Genomic DNA, 13,168 nt, shown 5'->3' with positions numbered 1-13,168 from the left:
GGTGGAAATGCGAATGGTTCAGTGTATGTGTGGAGTATCGTTGAGAGAGAGGAAGCCAAATGATGAATTGCGAAAGATGATGGGAATAGAGCCTGTGATGGATGCTGTGAAGAGAAACAGTTTGAGATGGTTTGGTCATGTGTTGAGGAAGGATGAAAGTGACTGGTTGAGAAGAGTGATGGAAATGAATGTGGAAGGAAGTAGAGGACGGGGAAGACCGCGAAAGACTTGGCTGAAGATGGTCGAAGAAGAAATGCGGGCATGGGGGTTAACAAGGAGAGATGCAGAATATAGGGCAAATGGAGAAGATTGTCATGGGGACCGCAAGGCTAACCCCTGCTCTTGCAGGGAAAATGGGCTTAAAATGCCTGTTGTTGTTGTTGTATTTACAAATAAAGTCCAAATTGAGTTGTGTGTTTATTCGCACAGGTGTTGTCCTGAGACAAAACTCTTCGACTGAAAATTTGACTTTTTTTGTGCCATTTCTTCATTATTAGGTCATCTCATCTCGATTCTCGAAGAGATGAACTTATAAAATGGGTTGTGATGTCCAGATGTCTGTCTGTCCGTACGTCCGTCTGTTGACTTTTTGCTATTTTTGCTACTCCCTTTTCACCTGGCTGATTGTTCTGAAACTTGACCATGAATACAAGACAATAGCCCACACAATCGATCAGGCATTAATTTTTCAAATTTCTAGTCATGGGGGCTCCCAGAAGGGGGTGGGGGAGGGGACACCCCCACCCCCATCCCCACCCCACCCCCTAAATTTCGGATCATGGGGGCTTCCAGAGGGGATGCACCCATTGGTTTCAGAGGGGACATCTTCATCCCCACCCCACTTCCCAAACTTCTGATCCGTAATCGTCCCTTATTTACCAACCGATTGCTCTGAAACCCGATACAGCCCTTCTACTTGATGGTCCGCAGGATTGTTTGGTCTTGCATTTTTCGATTTTGTATTTTACTATGGTGGATCATCGGCGCTTCTGGGGTGTGGGGGGGGGGGGAGGGGGAGGGGGAGAAACAGAGTGGTGTAACCCCCTGAAACTTTGGATCCCTACTCATCCCTCATTTACTAACCGAATACTCTGAAACCTGAGACAGCCATAAAACTCTGGCCCGTACAATTGCTCGGGCTTCGATTTTCCGATTTAAAATCATTGGGTCTCCCAGGAGATCAAGGGGGTGGGGGGGGGGGGGGGGGTGGAGGGATGGCGGTCCCCCAAAATCAGTGGTTGTCAAGAGGTGACCGTCGGCCCACTCAGGGCTATTTATTTACATTAATGCTCAGTCCTGTCACACTGTGTGAGCTTGTAATAATTTTGTTGGGCATTGGTGTTGTGGGAATTTAACCTTTAACTTGCGGGATCATTATTTTCTCTTTTTTTATTTTTAATTGGAAACCCGTGTATCACCTTCACTCAACAAAGAACTTCAATACTTATGAAATGAATTAGTAGGAGCGTGATGCTATCTTGTCGGAAAATATGGACTGTGCATGCTCGTTTGCTCTGCAAAAATATTTTCATACTAGGAAGGTAAACTTCACAACAAAAGTTTTTCCAATTCTTTTATGTTAATCAAATATTATAAAAAATATTAAATACAGCCACTTTCAGCGAGCTGAACGAGTACCATGATGTACAACGCATGAGTCACGTGAAACAGAAGTCCTGGCGTAAATGCTGCACAAGTTTTACCTGCGACATGTCACAGGTCAACAAGAGCTTTGCGTTGTTGTTGTTGTTGTTGTTCGACTTTTGAAATGTGCACCCATTGGTCAGACAGCAGGCTAACCACACCCAAATCTGCCACTTCATTTCCACCCACCCACCATAGCACCGAGACAAAATGATGTGTCCGCCATCTTGCTTTTCTGATGGGCACACTTTTTTTTCTGATGCCATATTAGGCCTGAAGCCTGCCTGCTGATTATACGCTGCCCTTGTTTGTTGCATCAGATTTATATTGGTGTTATTCATGATTAGGGACCTAGAAAAATCTATAATCGTATGTCGAATAATAAAGTTTAATCGAGCCTGTCAGAACGCACGGTACATCAGAACATACTGTAATCGAGCATGTGCATTATCAAGCAGGTGCATGTGCATTATTTATGCAAATTACAAAAAAAAAAGTTACTTTTTTTTTTTAAACGGACCAATATTGGGGTTAAGCAATCTGTGACAGTGTGACACATTAGCTCGGTCTGATATAACCGTGGGGTGGGTGGCATGGGTAAAAGGCGTTGAGTTCATCTTTTCATAAAACGTTAAATCAAAATTCATGTGCATTTCCCAATCAGCCGGATTTTGTCGCAGGTTGTGACCACAGTGCGGTCATTCTTGTTCATAAGTGTACATGTATTTGTGACTTTACTTATTTATGAACGGGCACCTAACTGTCTATCTTCTATCTTTCTTCTTTAAAAAATAACAATCAAGTTTTCTCCCTCCATGCCATTTTGCTACATCGGCGTCTGTTTTATGTGTGCAAACAAATGCTTTGCGATAACTGCCTGAGCGCTGACCTTTGATTAGATATTCTGATGGAAAAATAAACGACAACAATATTTATCACTTTCATTACATGACTTGAAATGACATAAACCGCCCCAAAATTCTCCATGCGCAATGCGCATGTGCAGAAACCCTGGTGAACCGCAGAGTTCTGGGTGAAATAAAATGTATCTTGTGTACGAGATATGGATTAGCCTGGTGTTGGCTTAGCTGTTAGGGTGCTAGCTTGGGATCCTAGGATCCTGAGTTTGAATCCCAGTCAATCGTTGAATTGACGTCGGGGGGTCGACTCAGCCTGTCATCCTTCCGATGTCAGCAAATTGAGTACCAGCTTGCTGGGATGAATGTGCCGGTGTGTGCCCCGGTTTAGAATAGGTACACCGTATCCCTGCGTGTCGTAAGACGTGACTAAGGGGTTGGCGTCAGGAAGGGTATCCGGCCTTAAAAACATTGCTTCAAAATGGGAACCATGATGATTGTCATAGGGCCCACAAGGCTAACCCCCGCTCTAGCAGGGAAAATGGCCTTAAAAGGGGAAAAAAAAAAATTGTACGAGATATGGATTGTTACCAAAAACATCTCGCCAAGTTTCTAAAATAAACCGAAAACAAGTCAGGAGACAACGATGGTTCACAAGCGAGGGGTATTCAATGACATAGGGCGGACTATAACTGAAACAGGCCCGGCCAGGCGAAGCCCGGAAATGTCAAAACGGTTACTGACCTTGAAATAAGATAGAAAATAATGTATAATCAGTTATGAGGTTAGTTAGCTGCACAATACCGAAAATTCGGTGAAAAATGAAATGAAAAATAAATAAATAAATATAATGAAAAAATGAAAAATCAAGCTCCATGGGGCTAGACACATGACATTCGCCTAACCAAACATCGAAACCTCTGTCAGATTCCACCAAACCCCTCGGAGAAGATGTAGCTTGAACTCGATTACCCCCTAAAAAGACATCTTTTCGGGCGTGGCTCCGCCCACAATGGGCACAGTACGCCCACTCTTGGCAGGACACAACTAGATCATGATATCAACCTCCCACCCAAGTTTCATCAAGATCGGATTATATCATCGGGTAGTTATGCTGTGGACAGACAGACAGAGACACAGACACACAGACAGATGCACACACATGACGAATATAGTGGTCACTTGATAACTCGTGAACCAATACTTGGAAATGTACCTGCAACAAAAGGGTAAGGGGTATGCTTCCTCACATCGAAAGAGTTGCTGAACTCTGAATTTGGCCACAAAGCTGATTGCTTGCAGCTACCGAGGACGTGACGTGTGAGACCCGAAGGCCATGAGGCTCGTAGACATCATGTTCTACCCAAACAAACCTTCGTGTTACTCAACAGCGATGAGATCATATCTGGACCATGTTAACTATTAATGGTCAATTACTATCAAGCATGTTTTGGAGGAAGAGGTGGCGGAGGAGAGGGAGCCACAAGAGAAATTATAGATAAATTTTCGTGTAGTTGTGAGACGTAAAGGGAAAATAATTGGTTGTAATAATATTATCTGCCTTTTGTCATATCCTCTGCTCAGTCAGCCATCCCTTCCTGTTACCTGCCCAAACTGATTGGTTTGATTGCTTTAAAGCACAATATCTATTGTTGGACTGGAGACCCTTGACACCCGATAAATAGGAAGTGGCGGGATGTTTCCTTTCTGGCCTTCAAAAGTCATTGTGCGCATTGGTTTTTGAACATATTAACACAATGCCATGGTATCTTACCGTATGTCCCACAATGTTTTTTTTCTGTCTCTCTTGTGTTCACTTCTTGTCTCTCTGGAGCGTGCTGATTTTTCTCTGCAATTATGGTCGATATCCCTGTAAAGGAGTACGATATATTTGATGCCACGAAGCTCTGCCTACTAACAACAGCAGAAGTTTGGCATTTCATTATTTAATTAAATATCCATAGCATTGCTTTCGTTTAGGGAGTTGGGATGAAGTACCATGCTGTTTGTGCCCGTGTCTGAACCTGTTCCCGTTGTCCAATTCCAATATGATTATGGTCTCTGATCATTTTGGGTGTAATCCGAACTTGCGCGTCTCGTTTTTTAATGTTTTAAAAAAAAAAAATTTTTTTTTGGCTATTTCTAATTGAGTATTGAATTGGCAATACAGAAAAGATGCCAACATTGCATGGCATAGCTCTGCAGAAAAAAACAACTGGCAAATATGCAACGCAAGTCTGCTGGAAGTATCATAAATCGCAATTTGAAAAACTAAACCCGAGCTACATTTGAAAGCAATTGCTATCGGTGTACAAGGCCATCGGACATGTTCAATGACTTTGGGATGTGCGAGTGCACGTGAGCTGCACTGACTGTGCCATTGTGGCTTTTGCTGAATGCCCTGCATTTCTACTCAAACTATTAAATAAATAAATAATTTCTAGTTTTACCAATTTGCTTTAAAATGCTATTTACTGTTAACATGTTGCTTTCTCTGATGGACCAAGGTCGCTGTGTTTTTCTAACGTGGTGCTTGTATCCCCTTGTGCACCTCACACACAGAAGGCATCCCACAAGTGTATTACTTTGGTCCTTGTGGGAAGTACAACGCCATGGTGCTTGAGCTCCTTGGTCCCAGCCTCGAGGACCTGTTTGACCTTTGTGATCGCACATTTTCCCTGAAGACGGTCCTCATGATTGCCATACAGCTGGTGAGTACATGATACAGGACTTGCCACAGGTCTTTTCCAACCTCATAAGCATCTGAAAAAATGCACTCGAGGCCGATGTTTATTTTGGTACATTTGTAATATAATGAAAAGATTATGTGTTGTAATAATATTGTTGCGGATTCGGGGGTCGGCGCTCCCCTTACCAAGGGGGGGTTAATCCCCTTGTCTTTTAAGCTGGCCGTCCCCCAATCCTGGGAATTATAACGCTCCTTTCCGGTCGAGATTGGCCAGAGTGATTGGTCAATAGAGTCCCAAATACCTGAGTGCCAACCCGACCGCAAAGCAGGGAGATAACTCCCGCTCGGACCGCGGACAAGATGGAAATTGCCGAGCGGTTTAGCAATCCGAAGCCCGAGCCATTAACAAAAGACTAACCCGATCCTGAGCGGTTCCAAAATCATGCCACAGGTACTCAATGGAGAGAAAGGACAAAGACGATCGAATGGAGAGGAAACCAAAGTAAAGGAAGAACAAATATGATTTATTAATTATGTACAAAAACCCAAAGAGGAAACGAAAGGGAAAGAATATACAAGAAGAAGAAGAAGAAGCAGGACACAGTGCAACCTTACCTATACAGTCTTACTTAACCCCAGGACGAACAAACAGACTTGCACGGGAGGGTAGTGGTAGGAGGAGAAGGGTCCAAGCAGATGGTAGGGTGTTGAGGTCCGGCTCCGGTCCAGGCTGGAGAATGGGAGGCAGCTTGCGTGTCGCTGGCGCACGATCGGACCTTACACATGGCGGGGGCGGGGGGGGGGGGGCGGGGCTAGTCCTTCGCAAGTCCGTATGCGCAGTTCTCTGCTCGTGACCTCCTTACTCAGCTTCTCAGGTGTTCAGCGCCGCTCAATGATTCTTCGCGCATCTGGTACAAACGAGCTCAACAATAGGGGTCTAGAGGGCCTCAGCCTATTGCAGCAATGCGAGCACCCCCACGTCTCTCTCTTCTGCGTACCCTCTCTCTCTTCTCTCTCTTAGCACCTCCTCCTCTCAGCACTTCTCTCTCTCTCCCTCTGTGTAAAGGTGCCGTGCTTGTGCTTATAGAGTGCGCTTAGAAATCAAGCCGCCGCGTATTCTCGCACTCCGCCTACCGGTGAGCTCACCTCAGCCGTGGTTGGTTAGCGAGGGCTCACCGGCTCCGCCCCTTACGGGTCGATGACAGGGTTACGCCTCGTTCTGGGCGCTCTGCCCCCTTCTTCTCCAAGCCTGACCGCGTGCGTAATGGCGGCGCTAAGGCAGCGAACGCTGCTGGCAAGGCGCGTACCACAATTTGGAGAGAGTCAAGCCGCAAAATGAATGGAATGGAAAAGGACCTATCTTATTTAATTAATGCAACGCAGATTCAACTATTGGGAACACAGCCTTATCTGAAACACATATTAAGGAAATAACTAAAGTCCTATGGTGTCCTACGTGTTGCTTGTGGACTAACTATGGGTGCGACCTTATTAAATGAAGAGAATTATTTACAAGAATTATTTACAAGTGAGGGGTTCTCAAAACCGCAACACTGCATCCTCCTTTCCTCCAGGCCCGTCCCGGGCCGAAACAACTTTAATTTAATGTGACACTTAGGTGTGGTAACCCTCTACTTTTAACCTCACCCTGAGTGCGCCAGTTTTAACACTAAATATGTCCCGCCTGCTGCGTTGCATTCTACCTAACAGACTCATGCCCACAGACTAACCAAATTGCGGAATGGTTTTGAAACTACACATCAAGCCGGGGGGGGGGGGGGGCATTATTTACAAGACTACTATTTTGATTACCGTATTTTCCGTTGTATCAACCGCGGTTTTTTACCGACGGGAAAACCCTAAAAAAGGGGGTGCGGTTGATACACAGTAACAGAAAAATTTGTGCATTGAAAAACTGTCATATCAACGGGACGTAATCTTTATATTACTTTGGGGTTGCGGGGATACAATGATGAATGATCGTCGATTACGTTATTAAGGTAGGTTCAACGCCGATTACTGCTGCCAGTCAAAATACAAGAAAGTTTGAAGTTTGTAATATTTGATTTTTCTATGCGTGTTTGTGAAAATGTGTACTTTCACTAGTCCTCTTTGAATGACAGGTCACATAGTGAATAGAGTGTGCTAAATAAAGACAGGATTAAGTCACAAAACAAAAGCGTCAACATGGTAAACAGGATGTTTTGCATGGGACATTATGACGTACCTATTGTCTCACCAACGGCGCGGTAATAACCTATTGAAGTCGGCTTTGATGCCGCCACATGGGCTGGGCGAATGACGAATGTATAAAACGGAGAGGTCAACGGGGTGTTTCACCATTCGTTCTATCCTGTTCGAGCTATCAAGACCAAGATTCACCATTCGCTTCTATCCTGACCAAGACCAAGCTTCACCATTCGCTTCTATCCTGACCAAGACCACGAGATGGCACCGCGATCATTCACAGCAGCTTTCAAGCTACGTGCCTGCAGGTTTGCAGAAGAGTTTAGTAATCGGGCGGCCGGCCGACACTTCGGAATCGACGAGTCCATCATTAGACGCTGGCGGACTAACAAGCAGATGCTGGAGACGATGCCGAAGAAGAAGAATGACATATTGAGGAAATAACTTATAGCTGCGCCCCCCGGACCTTCTGGAACACTCTCGATCCTTCTCGCCACGCCCTGTGACGCAACGCCACCGTTACCACCTCTCAGCTCTGATTGGCGGCTCGTGCTTACCGTCATCGCTTCTGCCGCTCCGCCTCGGTCCTCCTGACCTTCCGAGCCTGCCTCGTGTTACTTACCCAAAATGAACCCAACGTTGACGCAAAAGGGATTGAGGCTACAATCTACAAATTTTGTAGATTGTAGCTACAAATCTTGAGGCTACAAGCTACAAATTTTGTCCATGAGGGGCAAAGCAGCCCAGTGGCCGGCCTTGGAGGAGAGACTGCTAATGTGGGTGAGAGAGAAGCGAGCCGAGGGACACGCCATCGCGACACTAGTGTTGCGACTCCAGGCCCGACTCATCGCCAGGGAAACAGGGGTCGATGACTTCACGGCCAGTACGTCTTGGGCGTACAGGTTCATGGGTCGTCATGGCCTTTCCATTCGCCGACGAACCCACATCGCACAGAGTCTCCCTGATGACATAGCAGAGAAGACTGCTAATTTTCAGAAGTTCGTGATCAAGTTCCGCAAGCAGCACGACTATCCCCTAAGCCGCATCGGCAACGCAGATCAGACGCCGCTGACCTTCGATGTGCCTCGAGGGACCACCATCTCGGCCAAAGGTGACAAGTCGGTGTCCATCACTACAACGGGTCATGAGAAAGATCGTTTTACGGTTATGCTAGCGTGCACCGCTGATGGGGGAAAGCTGCCGCCGTATATCATCTTCAAGAGGAAGACGCTACCAAAGGATAAATTTCCTCCGGGTGTAATCGTTCGTGCCCAGGCCAAGGGGTGGATGGACCAAGCGCTGGTAGATGACTGGCTCCGCGTCCTGTGGGGGAGACGAGTTGGTGGGCTTTCGCGGCGACGGAGCATGCTCGTCCTCAACGCCTTCCGTTATCACAAGACAGAGGAGACCAAGTCAACGCTGAGGGGGCTCAACACTGATCTGGTGATGATCCCGGGTGGCATGACGTCGCTGCTGCAGCCGCTAGACGTTTCAGTCAACAAGCCGTTCAAAGACGGTCTGCGGCGCTGTTGGTCGGAGTGGATGCTGTCAGGGGACAAGACCTTCACCAAGACTGGGAGGATGAGGAAGGTGGACCTCCCGACGATCTGTAGCTGGATACTGAAGGTCTGGGAGGAGTTGCCGGCAGCCATCATCGAGCGGGCCTTCCTCAAGTGCTGCATATCTAATGCCCTTGATGGCACTCAAGATGACATCATCTGGGAGGATGAAGTGGCAGTGACCGACGATGGAGAAGAGAATAACGACGACGATGATCTCGCCTACCCAGATTCGGATGATGATCTTCATAATGTCTTCCCTGAAGAAACAGACGACGAGGAATTCTTCGGATTTTAGAGCCTAAACCCAACGGCCCTTTTCCGACGATGGAGAAGAGGATAACGACGACGAGGATCTCGCCTACCCCGACTCGGATTGGACTGAAGAAACGGATGACGAAGACTTTTTCGGATTTTAGAGACTAAACCCAACGGCCCTTTTCAGGGCCCCACATTGGCAAGAGCCAAAACCCAACGGCCCTTTTCAGGGCCCCACATTGGCAAGAAAGAATAATTATAATGTTTTTTAAATTCTCTTTCAACTCATTTCATGTGTTTTCACTCTTTCTCTGTCTTCAGTTTCTCTTTCCTTTCATCATATTTCGCTTTCCATTCTATTTATTTATTCTCTTCTCTTTTTTGATCGACTTCCAGTCCCTCGGGCTACGAGGCTTGCTTCGATCTCTCCACGGCATCGAAGTTGAGTGTTTTCCCATTCGTGTCTTTGTCGGGTTTCCGCTGGTTGTTTTGTTGTGTGTGTGTTGTTGTGTGTTTCTGTTTAGTTTTGGTTTTGTGGTTGTTGCGGATTTGTGTGTGATTGGTCGTTTTTTATTCGCACGTCGTGCGCGGCCTGGTCTTTCCGGGCTCCCTTCCCCCCCGTCGGTGTTTTGTGAGTGTAAGTTCTTTCCTTCATAGTATTTGCTTGTTTCTTTGATTTCTTTTCTCCCCCCTGCCTCTCGCGGGCATCTTACCCTTTGTCCGGCGTTTTTAAAAACAGAACAAACAAATAAACAAACAAAAAAAAATAATTCTATATTAATTCTTTCTCTCCTCCCGGACACGTGCTTGTTCGCTCTCCTCGTCTCGACTTGTGCCCCGCCCCCTGTATCTCGTTTTTCTTCCGCCTCTGCTCCTTTCTCAAATCCACGTTCTCGCTTGGAGACTTTTCCCAGATTGTTTTTCATGGTTTTCATGGTTCTGTTTGGATATTGTTGGAATATGTTTAAACCGCAGCCGTGATGCTGACGCCGTCCTCCCCCCCCCCCCCCCCCCCCACAACTTCCATGTTTTAAATGTTTCCCAGTGTGTACCCTGGTCAGAATAGGTACACCGTATCCCTGCGTAAGAGACGACTAAGAGGGCTGGCGTCAGGAAGGGCATCCGGTAGTGCTGTTAGCTAGATTCAAAATCCCGTCTCGGAACCGTCTCGATAAATTTTCAATTTTCATAACGGGATCTCGGGTCGGCTCGGTTCCCGGCAAAGAAAAAAAATAAAAAAATAAATAATAAGGCTGCAAAAATAATGGAATTTCATTACAATATATAAACAACAATGAAAAAAATTCATTTCTGATGTTGAGTACTTAAATTCCGACTTAGCTTCCATTTACCGGGATGAAATAAAATACACCGCCTACATGCAGATGATCGGCCACCGATGGGACCGGGTTATCTCATTACAGTTTGTATTGTCGTGTAATTTCTTGCTCGGAATGTCAGAGAGAGGGAGAAAATGTTTCTGCCCAGGCATATTCGAGTCCCGGTTGGAGTTTCATTATCATTTTGTGAGTTGTGATCGCCAAGGGGCTCGCTCCCCCCCCCCCCCCCCGTTCCCCTCCCCTCCCCCGCCCGGCAATGCCGGGTACTTCTGCTAGTAAATTATAAAGCAGGCGGTGTAGTGAACCCCCCCCCCCCCCTCCTTATTTTGACTCTCTGACTAAAGTAAACGTAATCAACTTATCAGGCCTAAAGTGGAGATAAGATAACCAAAATACTTTCACATTCAAACCGTCACACCAAACCCCGAGGGATTCTTACAATGTATAGATTTAGCGTTGCAATTAAACATAAACGTTCATCAAAAACTCATTTCATAAAACTGCATAATGTATTGTACTTGTATTAATACATTGTGTGTAGAATAATCCGTTATAAACGTGTTTTTAATCTAAATAAACATCGTCCCTCCATTCACGGGGCCTCGAGCGAGTCCCTCGATATTAATGTGCTAAAGACCCTAGCAACCACATTCCGTAAGTCGTCTCCAAGGACGGACACGTGACCGCAGCGTAGAGCGGAGCGAGGCGGAGTGATACAGCGGAAGGATTCAACGGTTTAAATGAAGCCGCGATGCGGGGGATTTTCATTGGGACCTTTATCCTGATTTCGTTACCTCCGCCACCAAAGGTAGATGGAGGTTATGTTTTCACTCCTGTCTGTTTGTCCGTTTGTTTGTGAACACAATATCTCAAAAAGTTGTGGACGGATTCGGACGAAATTTTGTGGAGATGCAGCGTGTGTGACAAGGACGACATGATTAGATGTTGGTGAAGATCCGGATTCGGAATTCGGATTCGTTTGCAGTGCATTGTTTGTTGACGAGGGGAAAATCCTGGAACAGTGAGTTTACTTTATCTATCAAGTATCATCGTTTGTGTCAGTTCAGCTGCACTTGCGAAAAATGATGCTTGTGCAGAAGCAGAGTAATGAAAGCAAGGCTCAATAAATGCCTCTATTATGGAAAATATCTGCAAGAAGTTGGAATTTTAACCGGGATTTTTTTACCGAGAAATTGCGTCAATCAATTTATCTCGGGACCGTCCCGAGACCGTCTCGAAAGCCGAAACCGCCGGGATTTCGTCCCGGTCTCGGCTCGGTTGACAGCCCTAGCATCCGGCCATAAAAACATTGCCTCAAAAAGAGAACCATGACAATTACAAGTACATATGGGCAGGGTGCAGCCCGAAGTGGAGATCGGTGTTTGAGGTTGGGGACATGGAATGTAGGGACAATGACAGGGAGATCAGGAGAAGTGGTGGAAGTATTGGTCAGAAGAAGAGTGGACATATGTTGTGTGCAGGAGACGAGATGGAAGGGAAGTGGTGTGAGAATGATGAAGGGTAGGCAGGGACAGAAATACAAGTTTATGCGGCAAGGGTGCCCGGAGGGCGTGAATGGTGTTGGTCTCCTGTTTTCTGAGGAGTTTGTAGACAGTGTGGTGAGTGTGACTAGAGTGAGTGATAGGTTGATGATGGTGAAACTGACGATTGGAAAGCTCTTGGTGAACGTCATCTCGGGATATGCTCCACAGGTTGGTCGAAGCGATGAAGAGAAGGACAAGTTCTGGTGTGCGATAGAGAAGCTGATGGAAAACGTGAAAGATGAGGAAGTTGTTGTGGTGGGAGGAGATCTGAATGGACATGTGGGAAGGAGTATGGATGGTTTTGAGGGAGTTCATGGGGGTTACGGATATGGTGTGAGAAATGGAGAAGGTGAAAGGATTTTGGAGTTTGCTGATGGAGCTGATTTGTTGATTTGTAATACTCAGTTCCAGAAAGAGGATAATACGCCTGTTACATACACGTCAGGTGGGTCGACGACAACCGTTGACTACCTGATGGTGCGTAGGCGAGATAGGGGGCACCTCAGGGACACAAAGGTGATCCCGGGGGAGGAGGCTGTTTCACAGCACCACTTGGTTGTCTGCGACATAAGGGTGAAAGGTGCGAGGAGAGCTCGGCGGGTGAAGTACCAACCGAGAATGAAGGTGTGGAGGTTGAAAGAGGTGACAGTAAGGGAGGCATTAAAAGAGAGGCTGAGTAGGGTAGATGATGATGTGGTTGAGCTTGAAAGTGGTTGGATGTCAATGAAAGCTAGTCTGTTGGGAGCCGTTGGTGAGGTATGTGGATGGACAAAAGGACCACCGAGGCACTCGGAAACATGGTGGTGGGATGATGAAGTTGGAAAGAGGATTGACGAGAAGAGGAAGAAGTTCAAGGAGTGGCAGAAGGCGAAGGGTACGGGAGCAGAAACAGCAGAGCATGAAAGTTATAAGGCAGCCAGGAAGGCTGCAAAGAAAGAGGTAGCAAAGGCGCAGGAGGCATGTAGGAAAATGTACAGAGAACGCTTGGATTCGGAACAGGGTCAGAAAGCAGTATTCAGGATTGCAAAGCAGATAGCGAAAGAGAGGTGTGATGTGATGGGGGTGAGTTGCTTGAAGTATGAAGTGGGAC

The 13,168-nt window shown here is 46.4% G+C and overlaps 1 protein-coding gene across 7 annotated transcripts in view; it reads left to right on the top strand.

Moving 5' to 3' along the window:
* Nucleotides 1-13,168, top strand: part of LOC137421987 (casein kinase I) — an 87,346-nt gene that overhangs the window by 9,055 nt on the left and 65,123 nt on the right. For 5 of the 7 annotated variants that reach the window (XM_068108636.2, XM_078773017.1, XM_068108631.2 and 2 more), the window contains exon 5: nt 5,064-5,212. In XM_068108636.2, the coding sequence (XP_067964737.2) occupies nt 5,064-5,212 (149 nt within the window). The remainder of the gene's footprint in view (nt 1-5,063; nt 5,213-13,168) is intronic. The other 2 variants (XM_078773018.1, XM_068108634.2) reach the window with 1 other exon arrangement.

This window comes from Myxine glutinosa, chromosome 2 (genome assembly GCF_964187855.1).
Source record: "Myxine glutinosa chromosome 2, kmMyxGlut1.1, whole genome shotgun sequence".
NCBI lineage: Eukaryota > Metazoa > Chordata > Myxini > Myxiniformes > Myxinidae > Myxine > Myxine glutinosa.
This window is presented reverse-complemented; position numbering and strand designations above follow the sequence as displayed.